This window comes from Pelobates fuscus, chromosome 1, assembly GCF_036172605.1.
Source record: "Pelobates fuscus isolate aPelFus1 chromosome 1, aPelFus1.pri, whole genome shotgun sequence".
NCBI lineage: Eukaryota > Metazoa > Chordata > Amphibia > Anura > Pelobatidae > Pelobates > Pelobates fuscus.
In genome coordinates this window covers 384,811,525-384,829,395 of record NC_086317.1, presented here as the reverse complement: position 1 = coordinate 384,829,395, position 17,871 = coordinate 384,811,525, and the positions used below count along the sequence as shown (strand labels likewise).

The 17,871-nt window shown below is 40.7% G+C and overlaps 1 protein-coding gene across 1 annotated transcript in view; it reads left to right on the top strand.

Moving 5' to 3' along the window:
- Positions 1 to 17,871, top strand: part of LMBR1L (limb development membrane protein 1 like) — a 47,391-nt gene that overhangs the window by 17,485 nt on the left and 12,035 nt on the right. Inside the window, exons 4-8 of the mRNA XM_063426066.1 lie at positions 11,997 to 12,136; positions 12,906 to 13,009; positions 13,839 to 13,965; positions 15,272 to 15,340; positions 15,664 to 15,728. Coding sequence (XP_063282136.1) covers positions 11,997 to 12,136; positions 12,906 to 13,009; positions 13,839 to 13,965; positions 15,272 to 15,340; positions 15,664 to 15,728 — 505 coding nt within the window. The remainder of the gene's footprint in view (positions 1 to 11,996; positions 12,137 to 12,905; positions 13,010 to 13,838; positions 13,966 to 15,271; positions 15,341 to 15,663; positions 15,729 to 17,871) is intronic.

The window sequence follows — 17,871 nt, the reverse complement described above, 5'->3', positions numbered from 1 at the left end:
AATTTTTTATTATATAATTTTTTTTTTACATATATTTAATCTTTGTTGACAAATTTGTTTCAATATGCCATGATTGTTATTAAAAACAAATAAAAAGGATGACTGTGTTTCTATAGGTAAAAAATAGACCCCTGATTTGCACATAAATGATTGACATCTTAATTGCAAAAGGACTGGGATTCATATTACTCTACAAAAATTAGCCTTTTAAAAGCTGCTAAAACACATGTGGACTTTCAATCTCAGCAAGTATGTTTAAAAGTTTGAAAGATAATTATCAACTCCATCAGAGCAGGTTTAATTATAAACTGACTTCAGAGGGCCCAGAACCATAAATTAGCCTGGCCCTGTTAACCATGCTTATGTGAAGAATAAAGGGGTATGCCCAAACTAGTAAACTGCCTTTAATCTTTCTCTTAATGCCATGAAAACTTTATTATTGGAAGCACTATTTCAAATCTATAACCAAACTTAATAATAGAAATGTGTTTTAAAGTCCCCTGAAGAAAAACCCTTCTCCCATCCTCTGTGATGACTTTTTAACACGTCCTTGAGCATGTGACAGGACAGACGTAATAAAATGGAAGTTATCATGAAGAGGGGGGGTTACTGTTCTATTCAAGAATTACCCCTACATTGTTCCATGAATGCCCCTTAATTGCTGTCAGCAATCTCTAACTTTGCTATAGTATTTGCAGGTTCCTCGTCACTAATTTATGCTGTGGAACATAATAGCTGAGTCTTTTTGACTACCTACTTAGCCAGAGGTTATTTATAATCTGCTGTGATTGTTTTCTTCCTATTTTGTGTAATTGTTGTAGACAAGAATTCATTTAAATATTTACGATCCTAAAATGGTGTGGGAGTTAAAGGGACACTAGTCACCAGAACAACTATAGCTTAATGTAGTTGTTCTGGTGAGTATACTCGTTGCCTTCAGACATTTTAATTAAAAAAAAATTGCCTTTTCAAAGAAAAGGCAGTGTTTACATTGCCCCTAGGGACACCTCCAAGTTGCCACTCCTCAGATGACCACTGAAGACGCTTCCTGGGGCAGTGCTGCACAGTAGGTAGCACTGCTGTTCAGCGTCTCCACGCACTGCATGGGGACGCTAAATGTTTCTCATAGAGATGCATTGATTCAGTGCATCTCTATAAGGAGGTGCTGATTGACCAAAACGGCGTTTGGTCCCACCCTTTGCCGATCTTAGCCAATCTAATGCTTTCCCATGGGGATTAACTAAAAATTGGCAATTGTGATGCCACCAAGGGGGCTGAGCCAGTGCCGGTGGACCCGCGCGGTGCTGGAAATAAGGTGAGTTTTAATTGCTTTTAAGGGAGGGGGAAGGGGGGGGGGGGGATAGCATATAGGGTCAGGAATACATGTTTGTGTTCCTGACACTATAGTGTTCCTTTAATATAGTATATTTGTTTTTCTTTTTATTATGATTATTATAATAAAACAAAATTATTTTAAAAACTCATAAAATACAAGATTTCTTTAAATGTGGAAGCAGGAGATGATGCATGCGAAATATGTTAGCTGGTATTGTAATGCAACTACCATTATGCTTGGCTTTCTGCTGGACAATATAGTAGAACAGCTGTAGTTTGTTGGTCACTTAATGCAATGCATCTTCTTTTGTCTTCTTTTGCTGGTGTCTGGAGTGAATTAATGATTGTAGACATTGATATGGGGCATAGTGCAGTCTGTCCCCATTTGTCCCGTCTCTGTTTAAATACCATGTGTCTTGTCAGATCCTTCCCTTTTTTACTGGCCTTTGCTCTGCCACGCTGTCTTAAGGTGGAAACCTGAGCACAGCGTTCAGTCTTAGACTTTCAACTGTTGCGTATTTTCGCCTCCCTTTGACCTCTAGAAACTGCTTACTCTGTAACCCTGCAGCTGCCAGATGCTTGGCAAATAGACTGAACTGTTCTGCCTGCTGCTCTAATTTCTTCATGTGCTTCTGTAGGTGTTTAAAATCCTAATCACACTGGTCATACTAAATTAAGTTCCTTTAGATGTTTTCCTGGGAGTTAGATTATTAGCAGGCTAGTTATGGGGGAGGGGGAAGGGGTGTGTGAAGTGAATTGCTTCCATGTCACCACGGTCCTAGGGACCCTACGGTTATGCAGGAGCATTGTTTAGTTATGTTCATTTGCTTATTTAAAGGTGCTCTTGTTGAAGGAAATAGGAGAGAGCGGGGGCTAAAATAAAAATTATAATCCACCAGTATCCGGGACATTAAAGGGACACTGTACAAACTGTAACTGCTTCATCTCATTGAAGTGGTTACAGTGTCTGGAATCTACTGGCGCCATCCTTCCATTAAGTGTTAAACCGCTTTTAATGTTTTAATGTTCACAGCAACTCCTTCCCCTAGTGCTGCTCTGGCTAATGAGGAAGCATTAGTCAGCAAATCACAGGTAACCACTGCTGCATAGGCCAAGTGTGTCAGCTGACCACTTTCAGCCTATTACAGGGCTGTTTCAGGTATTATTGGCTATGGCTAGAAGGAAGTGTGTAATCTCTGCCTTAGCAGCAGTGGGAACAGGGCTGGGGGAGGCCTGGGACCCTCTTTTAGTATTAAACTATTTTAAATAGTTTAACACTAAATGGAGGAACAATGCTAGGAGACTCCATGTAACCAACAGGTTGCTCATTTCAATTCATTGAGGTAAATGGTTATTGTGCTATTAGTATCCCTTTTTAATGTATATTCAAATTTTGAAATACATTGTGCCTAAAGTACGGAACCACCCAAACACCTGTAAGAAATTTCAATGTTTGGATTAATCTCATAATTACTAGACTGCTTAATGTAGAGTTTCTGGTGTCTATAGTATGTCCTGTCTTGGCCCTGTAAACGCTTCCTTTATTGCATCTCTAGAAGGAGATGCTGATTGGGGTGTACACAATAGCCTCCCAATACTTTCCTATAGGGGAACACATTGATTTGGTCGAGATCATCAAGATCTCAGCCATGGAGACGGGGCTAGTCACGGTGAGACCAGCCCGGCAAGGGAGAAAATGTAACTAAAATAACATCTTAACTGCTAGTTTAAAAGGATTCTATAGTGCCAGGAAAACCAAACCGTTTTCCTGGCACTCTAGGCTCCTGCAGTACCCAACTCCCTTGTGTCCCCCGCCTGCGGTGTTAAAGGGTTTAAAATCCCTTCCGTCACTTACCTGAATCTAGCACTGATGTCTCTTGTCGCTGGGTCAGGCTCCGCCCACACTACTCCCCCGCCGGCAGGTCAGACCTAAAGCACATGCGTCGCAATGGCTGCGCTCGCATTAGGATTTCCCCATAGGGAAGCATTATTCAATGCTTTCCTATGGGAAAAAATCTGACACTAGAGGTCCTCATGCAGAGCGAGTTTGTTTCGATTCTGGAAGTCCCTCTAGTAGACAGCCAGTAGAGGAGGAGTTAACCCTCAGACGTAATTATTGCAGTTTATCAGAAACTGCAATAATTACAATAATTACGACTGTACGGTTAAGGGACATGGGACATTGCAACCAGACCACTTCAATGAGCTTAAGTGGTCTGGGTGCCTACAGTATCCCTTTAACACTATAGTATTATGAATACATATTTGTGTTCCTTTAAGTAATAGACCACAGGATGTATCTATACCAGATTCATTTAAAACGCCACCCTTTAAAAAGGCATGCTTTCTTAAATGTTCCAGGCAAATAAGGCAGCACATTGATTATACCGTGGTTCAACGACATTGAGCTGAAGATGCATTTTTTAAAAGGATGCTACCAAGGCAAGTTAGGTGTTGTGTGGTTAAGTTAGCTTCATTTTTGTCTGGTAGTTTTATGGGTCTTTGGATTAGGGGTTGTTTAGGTTTAATAAGGGACTCAGAATTACAGAGGTCAGGGAATACCTGTCTTCAGTGTTCTATGAATTGCAACTGCCATAGTACTTATAGTCCACAGCACTCTATGAACAATGTCATGATGGAGGATATATAACCGATAAAATAGTTAATTAACTTAAGATCAGGGCTGTACACAACATACTGCAAATCCACTGCTCTACAGTCTAACATATTATATAGGCCAGGTTGGCCTAAGTTGATGTATACATTTATCGATCTTAACAGCTCCACCTTATGTATGTTTAACATATTACCTATGTAACCTGCAGTCACTCCTCACTTAACATGTTACGCTTTGTTTGCATTTATCTTTATGCTGACTATCAGGCATCAAGCTGCTGCACTGTACACAAAGCACATGTAAAGCAGTGGTTGACAGATGGTTGCAAAGTGCATCTTGAAAGCAAAAGTAGATTGATAGATTTGGACGTAAAATGCCAAAGGGAAAAAGGAGCTGTTGTTCCATAACCCTTTGTTTGTTAATCTCTGACCTATGCTTTACAATCTCAAGTTTTATTTTTCTTTGGAAGGCGGGACATCACCTAATTTAAATATTTTTATTTTTTTTATAAATGTCTTCCCTTTACTGTCAATACAGGGCTTTCATAGAGACATAGCTGATTAAGTTTATTGAAGATAAAATGGCTCACGTCCACATTTTGGAGCCATCAACTCCTTTAAAATGTCCCACTAGATGTGTCGGTCCCAGTGGGAAATTGACTGTGCCATAGCACTAGATGATGAAGTTTTGCTGAAAGCCCTGACTACCCTTTTAAAATGGACAAAATGCTATTCCCACATAGAGGCCCACAGAAAACTTCTTTACAGGTGGTACATGACTCCCCACAAATTGCATAAGATATTTCCGGCGACCTCCCCCACCTGCTGGAAATGTGCCTCAAAGACTAGTACTTTCCTTCATGTTTGGTGGTTGTGCACCGGCATTCCCCAATCTGTCATGATGTTTTCACTATTTTAACCTCACTGGGAGTGACAAACTTCCCCATGACAGCCTCCATGCCTACTTCTACGGTTTCCCCCTGATCTGGACCACGGGTATAGACAAATGACCGCATTGACCATATTAGCAGCTCGTAACCTTATAGCACTCAACTGGAAATCCTCGATCTGCCCCTCACCTTCCAAATCAAAGACAAAATCCAACAGTTTTACATCTATGAACGAATGTCACAAACAGATAGCAAGAAAGTCCAACTGCTCCAGACTGCTTGGGCGTCATGCGAAAAGCAATGCAAACAAAATTGACACCCCTTCATATATCGAACACCCAGCCACATTACCTAGTCTGAATGTGGACCTGGTATATGGGGACTGAGATCCCAACTATGACCTGTACACCCTGCAAGGCTTACCCCACTCACACACATACCTTCTGAAATTGGTGCACACCGAAGATGGTGCATTTGTTCCACCTTCTGTATTACTCCACACGTGTTCTGTACATTACTGTTCTCTTTACTTTACTTTGTTGTTTAAAAAAAAAAAAAAAGAAAAGTATACAATAATGCTTAGAACTTCATATCCGTACAATGTACACTGCTGTTACTGTACACATTGGTATTAAGTCCATGCCTTTGGCCCAATGCGGTCACCTGTTATGTCGCACATTATATACGTTGTCTGAATACACATACTGTTATATACCTGTAACTATGTCACGGATATTTAAAATGTTCAAACGCAAATAAAAAAATTCACCTGGGAAGTAAAATTGTAATTGTCCTTTATTTGTACTAAGGGTTTTCCCCATGCACAGCCAATACAAGTTCTCATAGTGGCATAGTTTTGAGAAGCGTTATTGCTCTAATTAAAGTTCAGACAGAGAGCAGTCTGGATTCGGTGCCAAAGGGGATATAGATATTCATTGTTTTGGAATCACTTTGCACACCCTTGGGTGCTGTGCAGTTATCTGGAGGGACTACTACCTAGTACAGGGATAGGCAACCTTCGGCTCTGCAGATGTTTTGGACTACACCTCCCATGATGCTTTGCCAGCAGTATGTGTGTAAGAGCATTATGGGGGATGTAGTCCACAACATCTGGAGAGCCGAAGGTTGCCTATCCCTGACCTAGTAGAACTAGTTTTTCTCACTAGTGAATACTAATAGGCTTTGAATAAAGATTGATGTTTGCTTCAGGTACGCCTGCAATCTGTAGATTGTGCTGACGAAATCGACAGAAAATTGATAAAATAGCATACATGCTCGTGCTTCCTCAAAGGTGCTGCTTTATTTGTGTGAGCCGTTCTACTTGCAGCCATATACAGGGCCGCCGCGTCCATCATTTTGGAGTCAATTGGCAAATATGACATAGATTCCTGGCTGAGAAGCCAACAATATCTCCATCTTATAGACGGCATCTGTATTTAATCTCTTTTCATTAATATCTCCATTTTTAATCTTGGAAAGGGATGGATAATATTTATGGTGGTCCTTTTCTTGGTGATCTTCTTTATTTATTCCTGCTCAATGAGTGTGTGACTTCGTAACCTGCCTTTTCAATATTAAAACTGTCATACTTTAAAAGCATGTAAGCAACCTCATCAGTTTGAAGCCTTCTAGGTGATGCACTCTACTAGCTGTTATGTATGAATCCTCTTGCAGAGTTTGCCTTTTTTTTTTTAATTCTTTATACTGTACTTAGATTCTAACATTTATGCCACATTGATGTATAATTTTATTTGAGGCCAAAATGTCAGATACACTTTTTATGTTTTTTGATCATGACTTTTGTAATGTGGATGCTTGCCATTTCCTGTGTAGTCAGTCGGAGCTGTCTGGCATCCTGTTTGAGTTATGATGAGGTGACACTTTGTGGTCAACCATGGTATTGCAGGGCGAAGTTTTTCTCGTTTGAATATCATTAAAGAATGGATTGTAACAATGACATATATTCAAAAAATAATGGTCCTTTAAAGTGTTACTATAGGCACCCATCTCACTTCACTTCATTGACCGTGTCCCCGTCCCTCTTAGCCCTTCAATGTAAACATTGCAGGTTTAGAGAAACACTAGTGTTTACATTGCAGTGCTCAAGACTACTTTCAGTGGCTTCAGTGACAACAGGCTCTTCCGGGTCTTTCAAGAGTTTGACTCAATGAAACAACGCTGGACTACCTTATGCTTTTCATGAGGACGTCTGGCGGGTTTAGAATCCCCATTAGAAAAAAACGATTCAATGCTTTCCTATGTGGAAGATCATATTCCTGCTCTACAAATATATGTTGCGTTCACTTGTTTGCTCTCGCTCGCCAAACATACTTAACCTCCCTAATCTATATCATTCCACACAACCTCAAAAAATCTTTTAACCCCTTAAGGACACGTGACATGTCATGATTCCCTTTTATTCCAGAAGTTTGGTCCTTAAGGGGTTAAACTATATCACTAATGCACGCACGTGTCCTCCACCATCTAGTAATATCATTGCTCTCAATTTTGCATCCTACTTCACAGAAAAGATTGACACCATCCGAAGAGAAATCTCCTTGCTCGCTTCTCCCCTATATGGTCTACCCCATTGCCCGGTGTCCTTCTCTACACTTAGCATTTTATCTTCGGCTTCTGAAGAGAAGCTATCGATAATGAATGCCTCTGCCAGACTTCTCTGCCTTTGTCCTGCAACTCTCAAACCTCACCCTCCATCAATCTCTGCACTGACTTCCTTTTTCATTTAGGATTTGATTTAAAGTTATCTTCATAACCTACAAAGCTTTCCATAACTCCCGCTGCTTATATCTTCTCCGTTATTAGCAGACATGTTTCAGCCCGGCCTCTTCGCTCCACCAAATACCTGTCCCATTCTTATACCCGCTCCCCTGACTCACACTTGCAGGACTAATCCAGGGCTGCCCCTTCCTTATGGAATGCCTTCTCCACACCACATTAGACTGTCCCAATCTCTGCAGTCCTTTAAAAAAAAAAAAAAAAATCCTTAAAACAATTCTTTAGAGAAGCCCATCAGCTCTCTCCTTAACTCTTCATCTCTGCTGTCTCCCATCTGTTGTTCTCTGCCCTCCCAAATGCCCCTCCCATCCTTTTATGTGTATCCAGGTCATTTGATTTCCTCATTTTCCTGTGTGTACATGTCTTCCATCCTTTTAGATTGTAGGCTTGTTCGGGGCCCTTTTCACCTACTTTTCCCGTGCTGCACAATATGCTGGTGCTATATAAATAATTATAATTTATTACATTTGTATTTGTGCAGTTTAAAAAATAAAATGTAGAAATTTGCACGTCATTATCCTGCTCCTGGGTGCCTCCATCTTATTTCCCGGTCAATCATTGTTAAATAATCTGTCCTTTGCATCTGACAGTCAGCATAGATAAAGATTGAAGAGAAGAGGAGAAATTAAGCAGTGTTTCTCTTTCTCCATTGCCCTATTGTGTAGTAACGACCATAGAATTGACAGTTCTCCTTTAAAGGGAACTTGTCAGGCCTAACCCTACTTTTTGCTCAAATTTCATCTTGAACATTGTGCAAGCATTTTGCTGGCAAATTATATAGATTGGGAGAAAAACGTATTTAAAAATAGATTTTTCTCCCACTTGTCAATCAGTTCTTCGGCATAGACTCTATGCTGAGGAATTGATAAAGGAGAAAAGAGTCCTCCCACAGGCGATTCTTCTGCCCTCTAACCATAGCAACCACAGCCCATGCACTGCGGTTGCTATGGAAACTTCTCAGCTAGTGCTGCTAGGAGTGACTGGCATCACTCCATTCAGATACGGCCAGTAAAGCTAGTGTGGTGTCGATGGTTTGCCATCATTGGGCAAATATTTTCAAGCAGGCAAAATAAGTAGAGAATGACAGCCCATGTCCTTATTCTTTAAGAGAGACAGATGAACACTTTCGTAAGTGCTACAACTTCTACAGCGCTGCCTGCGAGTGAAGAAGCTGGTCATATCCATTGCCAGCTGCACTGTGTTTTGATGAACTTTTTTTTTTTTTTGTACTGCTCTCCCATGGAACAGAGTTCCCGACTAAGTCTTGTTTGATTGCGTCTAGTTATACCCCTGCAAAGACTTTTCTGTATAGGCCATGTTTCAAGCAGAAACGCTGCACACACAGATTGCTTGCACCATGACTTCTTCTAAAAGCAGAAGTTGTCATTGTGGTTGGAGTAAGCCTTTAAAGGGTGCTTTCAATCAAACAATTTGGCATCTTGTATATGACCTAAACGTGAACCGCACCTAACACGAGTATAATTATGGAAAGCTTTTTTATTAATGACTCATTCCAGTTCACTTTTCTAGTTTAGCTGGTATAGGTCACACCAGTCATGATACACTGATTTTATTAAAAGGTCACGAAAATGTAGCTTGCCTAAAGTGATACAAAAAAAAATAAGATGGGCATGTCTCATGTTCCACATATGGCTCAGATTGATTTGGTCATCCGCAAGATATGTGCAAGGGCACCATCTTACAATGTGTTAAACCACATATTGTGTGTATGGTATCAATGGTGCTTAATAAAACTGTCAGGATTTGACATACCACAGGGGCCAAGACTTCTAGAAAGACTTCTTTTGGCAACCGGCTTTTTTTAAAGTGGCACTGTCAACCTTTCTCCAATTGATTCTCTCTCCCCTTCTCCCCCTGTCCCCCTCTCTCCCTCCCTCCTTCATTTCCTCCCTATCTGATCTAGTTTTCTTTAAAACATAAGACAAAGTTGGGACTACTTTGTCTTATGTATTTTTCCTACACAGCAATGTTTCCACAATACTCACCCTGTGCTCCGTGACCTCACGATGCCTACCTTAACTGTTCCTGAACTTCCTGTCATTTAAACAGGATGAAATTCAGTAGTTTCTCTGGCATCCTAACAGAATGAGAACAGCTTGTTCATTCATGTTAGGACGACATTCGGTACTTCTAGTTCGGTTTGAAATTTCATTCAAATGAATGAAATTCCGAGCCGTGCTGCTGCTTATTAGATGGCTCACTAATTCCCATGGTATTAGGGAGCTATCTACCAAAAGGATGAAAGACCTAAATTGAACTTTCAGCCAACTTTACTAATACTAAGTAAAGATTACTTTGTATTAGTATTTAATCTGCCTCCCCCCCCCCCCTCGCTATGCCGCAAGCTGGGGCTAATTAAACGAGGGACATAGGGTTCCCCATGAGCGGAGGGTGGGGGGGCCTAAAAAACAAAAAATACCTCCCTTCCCAGGTGCCTAGGGGTCCCCAAGCCCCTAGTCACACCCCACCCAAAAAATAATTAAACTAAAAGCCCCCTACCTACCCCCTCACCTGAAAAATAGTGAGGGGGGACACACACACACACACAATAAAACTAAATACCATTAAGTCCGTCGAACTAAAATAAAAGAACAGAGTGCGTAAAAAAAATGCAGACTGAGCTCCGCAGGGTGGGAAAGGCTTATAAAGCCTTAACACATCGTGAAATTTGACTCAGAGACCTATGATTGGTTGGTTTAAGCCAACATATAAGAGTTCTCTGATTACCTGTAAGGCTCAGAATTTACCAATCCGGTACGGCTCACTATTTACCTAGCCACCTGGGGCTTCATTTAGCCCCCACGTGTTGCCCATGGGTGGGGGGGAAACAATAGGTATTCCCCTCACCCCCCTCATCCCCCCCATTGTATTTTATGGCCCCCACCTGCCGCTCATGGGTGGTGGCCAGGGGGGGGGGATCCTTATGTCCCTTATTTAGTTGAATAGCCCCCACTTGCGGGGCACAGGTTGGGGCTTGGGGCGGACACAATTTCCCTCCCCTGCTAGTTAATAGATGCCCACCATGGGTTATTAGAAGGGGGAGAGGGGGCGGGGGCTTTTTTAAAATAATTGTTACAACCGTGAACTTTCACTGTTTAGTAGACATGCCCTTACTCGTGGCATAGCGAGCAGGAGCATTCGGAAGATCTCAATTTCCCTTATATTAATGATATATTGACCCCCAAAGAGTGAGGGAGGACATTGGGGGGGCTTAGGAAGTGGCGTGGAGCACTGCTCCCTGCTGCTTCTATTTTGACATATTACAAGGAGGGAGCTGTGCGCCGGTAGTTCCCTCCTTGTAATAAACTAAGCAAACGAACATTGACATTCGTTGTTTGTTCATCTGAAATTTCTATTCATTCATCTTTCTGACAAATAAATGAATATACGAAATTCCTGTCCGAAATTCAGACAATAGCGTATGCCCAAGTGTTTAACTGTGCATGCATAGGAATTTCATAGCGCTATCTAGTGTGGGCAGATGACGTGTTCCACAGGGCCTTCATCTGCCCACACAAAGATGGTGGAGCCAAGAACCTAGGTCTGGGCATAAAATAAAGATGAAAAAATTGGTAATATGGGGGGATTAGGGGTATTTGGAGGTATCTAGGGGGGGGGGGGCAATTAGATGTAGTGGAGTCGGGAGGGGGGGTTAAAAAATTTGGCCATGACAGTGCCGCTTTAATACACCTAGTATCCTAAGGGAATTGAGAGAAAATCAGGTTGGATCCTCCAACTCTACTAGCTTGTCTTAATTTACAGAAAACATTGCAGTTTAGAATTATCACATTGTATAATTAAGCAATAAAATTGTATACTTGAAGCATCATGCATGGCAGTGCAACATTGTTATGATATTGAGGTAAAGCAGCTACACAGTAGCAGATGTAGAAATTGAGCTGCTAACTTGTCATATTGAGCCAAAGATAAATACATTGGGTTTTATACAAAACTGTATTAAAAATTAAATCCGCAGACACTCAAAATGGAATATTGTAATGGACGCAACCGTAGATAAACAGCTGGGAGGATGCTGTTGCTAGTGACTTAACTAGTGTTAGACGATGACCTATTCTGACTTTAAAACCTCTTCTTAAACTACTTCTCATGGTTTACTTGGCCAAAGCAACTTGTTTTATGAAATTCCCTCTTGTTTTGCCTGTGTTTGTAGGTTCATGCAAAGTCCTTCATCAGGATGTCTGTTCAGACCCATATGCAATAATAATAATTAATAATACTTTTTACATTATTTAATATTTGCAGTTCAGAAGTTACTGCTGACAGGTCTCCACGTGACATTACTATTTGTGTTTAATAGGCATGTTTGCTTTGTTCTAGACTCTGGATGTGCACTTTCACTCTTGCTGTGTCCGTGGGTGCTGTGCTACTCCTGCCATTCTCCATCATCAGTAATGAAATTCTACTCTCCATGCCGCACAATTACTACATCCAGTGGCTGAATGGCTCCCTCATACATGGTAAATACCTATGAAACAGCTTCTATTTATCTGTCAGTAAAATCTGCACCAGTGTGCGTGTGCTTGGAAACATTGGGTTACTCTTAAAAATCAAAGCCACTAATCTGAGCCTTCTGTTTTTTTAATTTATTCACTTTTGCCTTTTTTGCACTGCCAGATGCAGACCTTGTACTGACACTTGAATATATTAATACACTGATATTGATATAAAATGATTCCAAAATTGTATGTCCGCTCAATGTCTAACCTCTTAATGTCCATGTGGCAGATTCCCTCTTGCCACTTCTAAAACAAGCAGAAATATCTGAATAATAGGTTCATTTTATATTTTTTTTTTTTTTTACCAATGTTCGGTTTACTTTATACTGTTCTGATTAATTCCCCTGATTTTGTCCCGAATATCCAAGCACTCTGCATATTGATGTAATGTGGAGCAAGGTATTGCCACAAACCAGAGGACTGGTGTTTGGAAGTAAATTGCAAGGCGGATTATTGTTTCTTCTAATATATCAATAAATGGGTCATTAAGGCAATAAGCGTTTCCATTATTGGCTATGTTAGAAGAGGTTTCTAAACAATGCAGTGCAGTAAATCTGTAAGGCTTAAGGGGAGGTTGGTTAACTTTAAACAGCAGGCGTAAACTCCGATGTTGTAAATACATGTTTGTATTTTGGATTCAATAGTTTTTGTATTTTTACTTTTTATAAGAATGCTGCTTGCATCTGGTAGATGTCTGTGTATGTAATTCTTTATTGCTGATCTCATTTAGGTCTGTGGAATCTGGTGTTCCTCTTCTCCAACCTATCTCTTGTCTTCTTGATGCCATTCGCCTATCTTTTCACAGAAGCTGAAGGATTTGCTGGATCTAAAAAGGTACAAAGCTATTAAAGTGTCTGCTTGAATTTACACTGTTCGAAACCCATCAGAATATATTTCTGCAGTAAGATTTATGTTCATTTCTTTACATGCCAAATTATTTATTGTGGACTCTCATCCAGTCCTTTGTTTCTCCCTCTCTGGGAATAATTTAAAATATTTCATTAGTTTTTACACCACTAAATCTTTCATAGTGCTCCTTTAGTGAAGTCAGGAGAGCAATAGTGCGTTTTTCAGGAACTTTCAGTAAATTCTTACCAATTTGAAAAAAGCTTAAGGAACAGAAGTGTAAGGAGAAAGTAGATCAAATAGTTTGTAGGAAAACTGCACAGTGTGTCAGCTCTATAAACTACAGAACTTTCATAAACCACAGTTCCTTAAGGTATCAGATAAAAATAAAATCCCAGAATTGTCTCTAGAAGTAGAAGCAAGGGACGGAGTTATATAAAGGGTGTTTGTTGGCACAACTTCTCACTTTTTAAATATAATGAACTGTTAAAATGTAGTGTGTACCTGTCATGCATAATATTCTTCTACTCTTGAGGCAGTCAGGCCATGCGGAACTTGCTGCTCCCTCAGACTTAATACTGCGATCTCAACAAATGTTCTAGCGGCTTATATTCAGGCACTGCAGTCAGCTGTCGGGGTGACTTAACGGGCAGAGTAGGTATGTGAGGTCCTTATATGTGCCTGTAAGCAGGTGCTTACTCTGCCTTATTAGAATTAAAGTAGGTCCCTAAATGCAAGTCCTCGAATGGTTCAGGTTATATTGAATATCTGATTAACTAGTTATTTTAGTAACTTTTTATACATTCCTTCTTTGCAGGGAGTCATGTCCAGGGTCTATGAGACCTCCGTGGTTTTACTGCTTCTTACGCTTCTCGTCTTCGGCATTGTCTGGGTGGCATCTGCAATAATTGATGATGATTCGGCTGGACGTGAATCTCTTTATGGTATGAAATGTGAAATGGATCTTTGAATTTTTTGCATTGTATGTGTATTTAGAGTCCGGTTTATCTTCTATTGATATAGTATGAAAAAGGAAGAGGGGGGAAAAAAAAACACTTGTGTACATGATGATGCCAATAATGAGCTTTTTGGCGATTTAAGTGTCATGCCAGACTGGTGACCTGCATGCCAGGCTAACTGACAGCCTCTCTGGATGGCCCCCAGCACAGACCATGCAGAGAGTGCTGCTGAAGTGCTCTAGAGCCTGCAGCTCAGCTTGAGGGCTTCTACTGACGCGCTCCTGTGATGCTGACTGGGGCTGTTCCATGATGTCCCTGAAGTGGGACACCAGGGAAGTGCAGGATCTGAGTGAATTTGATAAGGGCCAGATAATGATTGCTAGACGACTGAGTCTGAGCATCTCCAAAACCTCAAGTTTTGTGGGGGTATTCCTGGTTTGCAGTGGTTAGTACCTACCAAAAGTGGTGAAAGGACAACTATTGAACTGGCGTCAAGGTCGTGGGTGCCCAGGATCATTGATGCATGTGGGAAGCAAAGCCTAGCCTGTCTGATCTGAAGAGCTACTATAGCTCAAATTGCTGAAAAACGTAATGCTGGCCATGATAGAACGGTGTCAGAACACACATTGCAGTTTGCTGCGTATGGTGCTTTGTAACTGCATCATAGTGTCCACCACCAAAAGAGATGGCACCAGGATGTACTATGGTTGATAGTCAGGCTGCAGATGTTTGTTTTTTTGTGTGTGTGTGTTTTTTTTTTTTTTTCTGGGCAATGTTCTGCTGGGAAACCTTGGATCCTGGCATTCATGTGGATGCTACTTTGACACATACCATCTACCTAGAGATTGTTGCAGACCACGTAAAGCCCTTTACGGCAGTGGCTTCTTTCAGCAAGATAATGCACCCTGCTACACTGAAAAAATTGCTCCGGAATGGTTTGAGAACCATGACAAAGGTGTTGCCGTGGCCTCCAAGTTCCTCTGATCTCAATCTGAGCACCTGTGGGATGTGCTGGAACAACAAATCTGTACCATGGAGGCCCCACCTCACAACTTGCAGGACTTAAAGGATCTCCTGCTAATGTCTTTGTGCCAGAAACCACAGGACACATGCAAAGGTCTTGTGGAGCCCATGCCTCGATGCATCAGAGCTGTTTTGGCAGCACAAGATGGGCCTACATCATATTAGACAGACGTTTTTTTTTTTATGTTGTGTCTGATCTGTGTGTATATATTAGCATGATTGACATATTCCTTAAATTGCATTACAAATTCTTACTTGTCTTTTTCAGATCTCTGGGAATACTACCTCCCATACCTCTATTCTGGCATATCACTCTTTGGAGTCCTGCTTCTGTTGTGTAAGTTTGTCTTCACTTAATGGTGCAGTTACTATTTACTGCCACCTGGGGTCAGAATTACTGGTAATCAACACTGTAAATGGTTAGCATTTAGTGCTAAACTCTTTAGTGTGTTTCCATAGATCTTAACATGCTGTAGGTTTTTAGTATAAATTATCTAGCCCGTTGTTATTTTCGATGTCCATTCTTGTATTTTTAATATGCTTTGACAAGTTACCAGCGATGCAGCCACAATTGTTCTATTTGCACTATTTATTATATAATTGTGTTCCTCATTCGCTTTGTGATACTTGACCATTTCCATGCTATTCACTCCACTACAGTGTGCACACCTTTCGGCTTGTCTCGGATGTTTTCAGTCACTGGAAAGCTTCTTGTTAAACCTCGGGTAAGAAATTTTCTTTCATTTTGCTAATAAAAACACTAAAGTTTGCTAAAACAAGAATACATCTTATGGCCGTGAGGAGTGATTCTAACAATCATTTGTACATGCAAATATTTCCAATCCAGCAGAGGTAATAGACTAATACGATGGCCTAATGTAATTAACAAGGACCATAAAGTATTAGACTTTTATTTTAAGATCAAAAATACATAAGCTACGTAATCATTCTATAAATATATAAGGGGAAATTTAGCAACTTGATCTGAAACGTATTTTATTTTTGGGAACTACATATGTTAAGCCCTTCACTACAGAGCACTTTTTGAATTAAAAAAATATTATTTATTATTTATAAAATATTTTACCAGGAAAGATGCATATAGATTTCCCCACTTTTTTAAGTATGTCCTGGGTCCACAAAACATTGGTACAATAAAATCCAAAACAATATTGATACACAAAATATACAAATTTAACATAGAACAGGTAGGAAATATATATTCAAACATGACAGGTGCATTCTGTTTTAAGGTATGTAGAGAGGGATCTCTTAAAGCGGCACTGTCATGCCGAACTTACCTTTCTGTAATCACTTCCTCTGTCAGGATCTGTTCTTCTTTTCTTCCGGTCTGATCTAGTTTTCTTTAAAACATAAAACAAAGTAGGGACTACTTTGTCTTATGGAGGTTTCCTACACCTGACCAGCGGAGGAGCAAAGTGGTTTCCTGTGGTCAGAGAAATTTTCCCACAAAACCTCCCTTATCTTGTGATGCTTCCTGTCAGTATTCCCGTACGTCCTGTCATTTAGACAGAACACAGTCTAAACTACCGAATTTCGTCCGAACAGAATGAGGACAGTTTCTCCATTCGTGTTAGGACGCAATTCGGGACTTTGTTCGTATTGGAATTCCATTCGAATGAATGAAACTCCAATCCTATTCGTGCTGTGGCTGAATCTTGCAGCCGCTTAGTAGATAACTCCCTAATTTTAACATTTTAGATAAAAAAAAAATAATAATCCTTCACCTGGCGAGGGCACGGCGCAGACTGAATCCAACCAATCAGATTGCTCGGAGTCATTTTACACAGCATTGGAAAATTCCAAAGAACTTTCCCACGCTGTGTAAAATGACTAGCACTCTGGTTGGATTCCAAGCCAACCAATCAGAGTGCTCTGAGTTAAATTGCAGGACGTGGGAAGGCTTTATAGGTCTTTCCCTGCCCTGCAGAGCTCAGCCTGCACCGTGCCCTTGCCGGGTTAAGATGGATACATTTTTAGCGTCAGGTTTTTGTTTTTTCCAGCTGATTTTTTTTATTTTATTGCTCTGTTTTTTTTGATAAGTTCGGCTATTATTGGGTTTTTTTTTTTTGCCCCCCCCACCCCCTCATTATTTTTAAGGGGAGGGGGATAGGTAGGGATTTATTTAATTTTAATTTTAATTTTTAAATTTTTTTTTTAATTTTTTATTGGGTGGGGGGGGGTGTGTGACTAGGGGCTTGAGCCCATACAGCACATATTTCTAAAATAATGCTATAGCAATCTTTATCAATCTGTAATGTAATACTGACCATGAAATGGTAGTCAACTCACTCCTCCCTCCTCCCTGACTGTCAGAATTATCTCACATAGTGAAACTCTGTACTATTTGAAAGCAGGGGGAGTGATCTTACATTTTCAGCAACTTTACATTCATTATGTCAGTGACTAGTGGCTTCTGGCAGATAAATTTGTTCCTCTCAAAGCTGGTAATCATAACTATATAGAGTATAAATGAGTGAGTGAGGCTTTATAGACTAGATTTCATACTTCAAAATACATGAAAGTAAAAAGGTATAGTCTATGTTTGTATTGAAGTGGTTAAAGACCACTATAGGGTTTCTGGGTCCCACTCCCGCCTGGCAGAAGGTGTTAAATGATTGCCTTTCTCCAGCGCCGGGCTCACTCGGCGCTAGGGACTCTCCTCCCTCTTCCGACGTCATCCGCCGAATACGCATGCGTGGCAAGAGCCGCGTGCGCATTCAATCAGTCCATAGGAAAGCATTTCTCAATGCTTTCCTATGGACGGCAGCATCTTCTCACGGTGAAAATCACAGTGAGAAGCGTGGAAGCGCCTCTAGCGGCTGTCAATGAGACAGCCACTAGAGG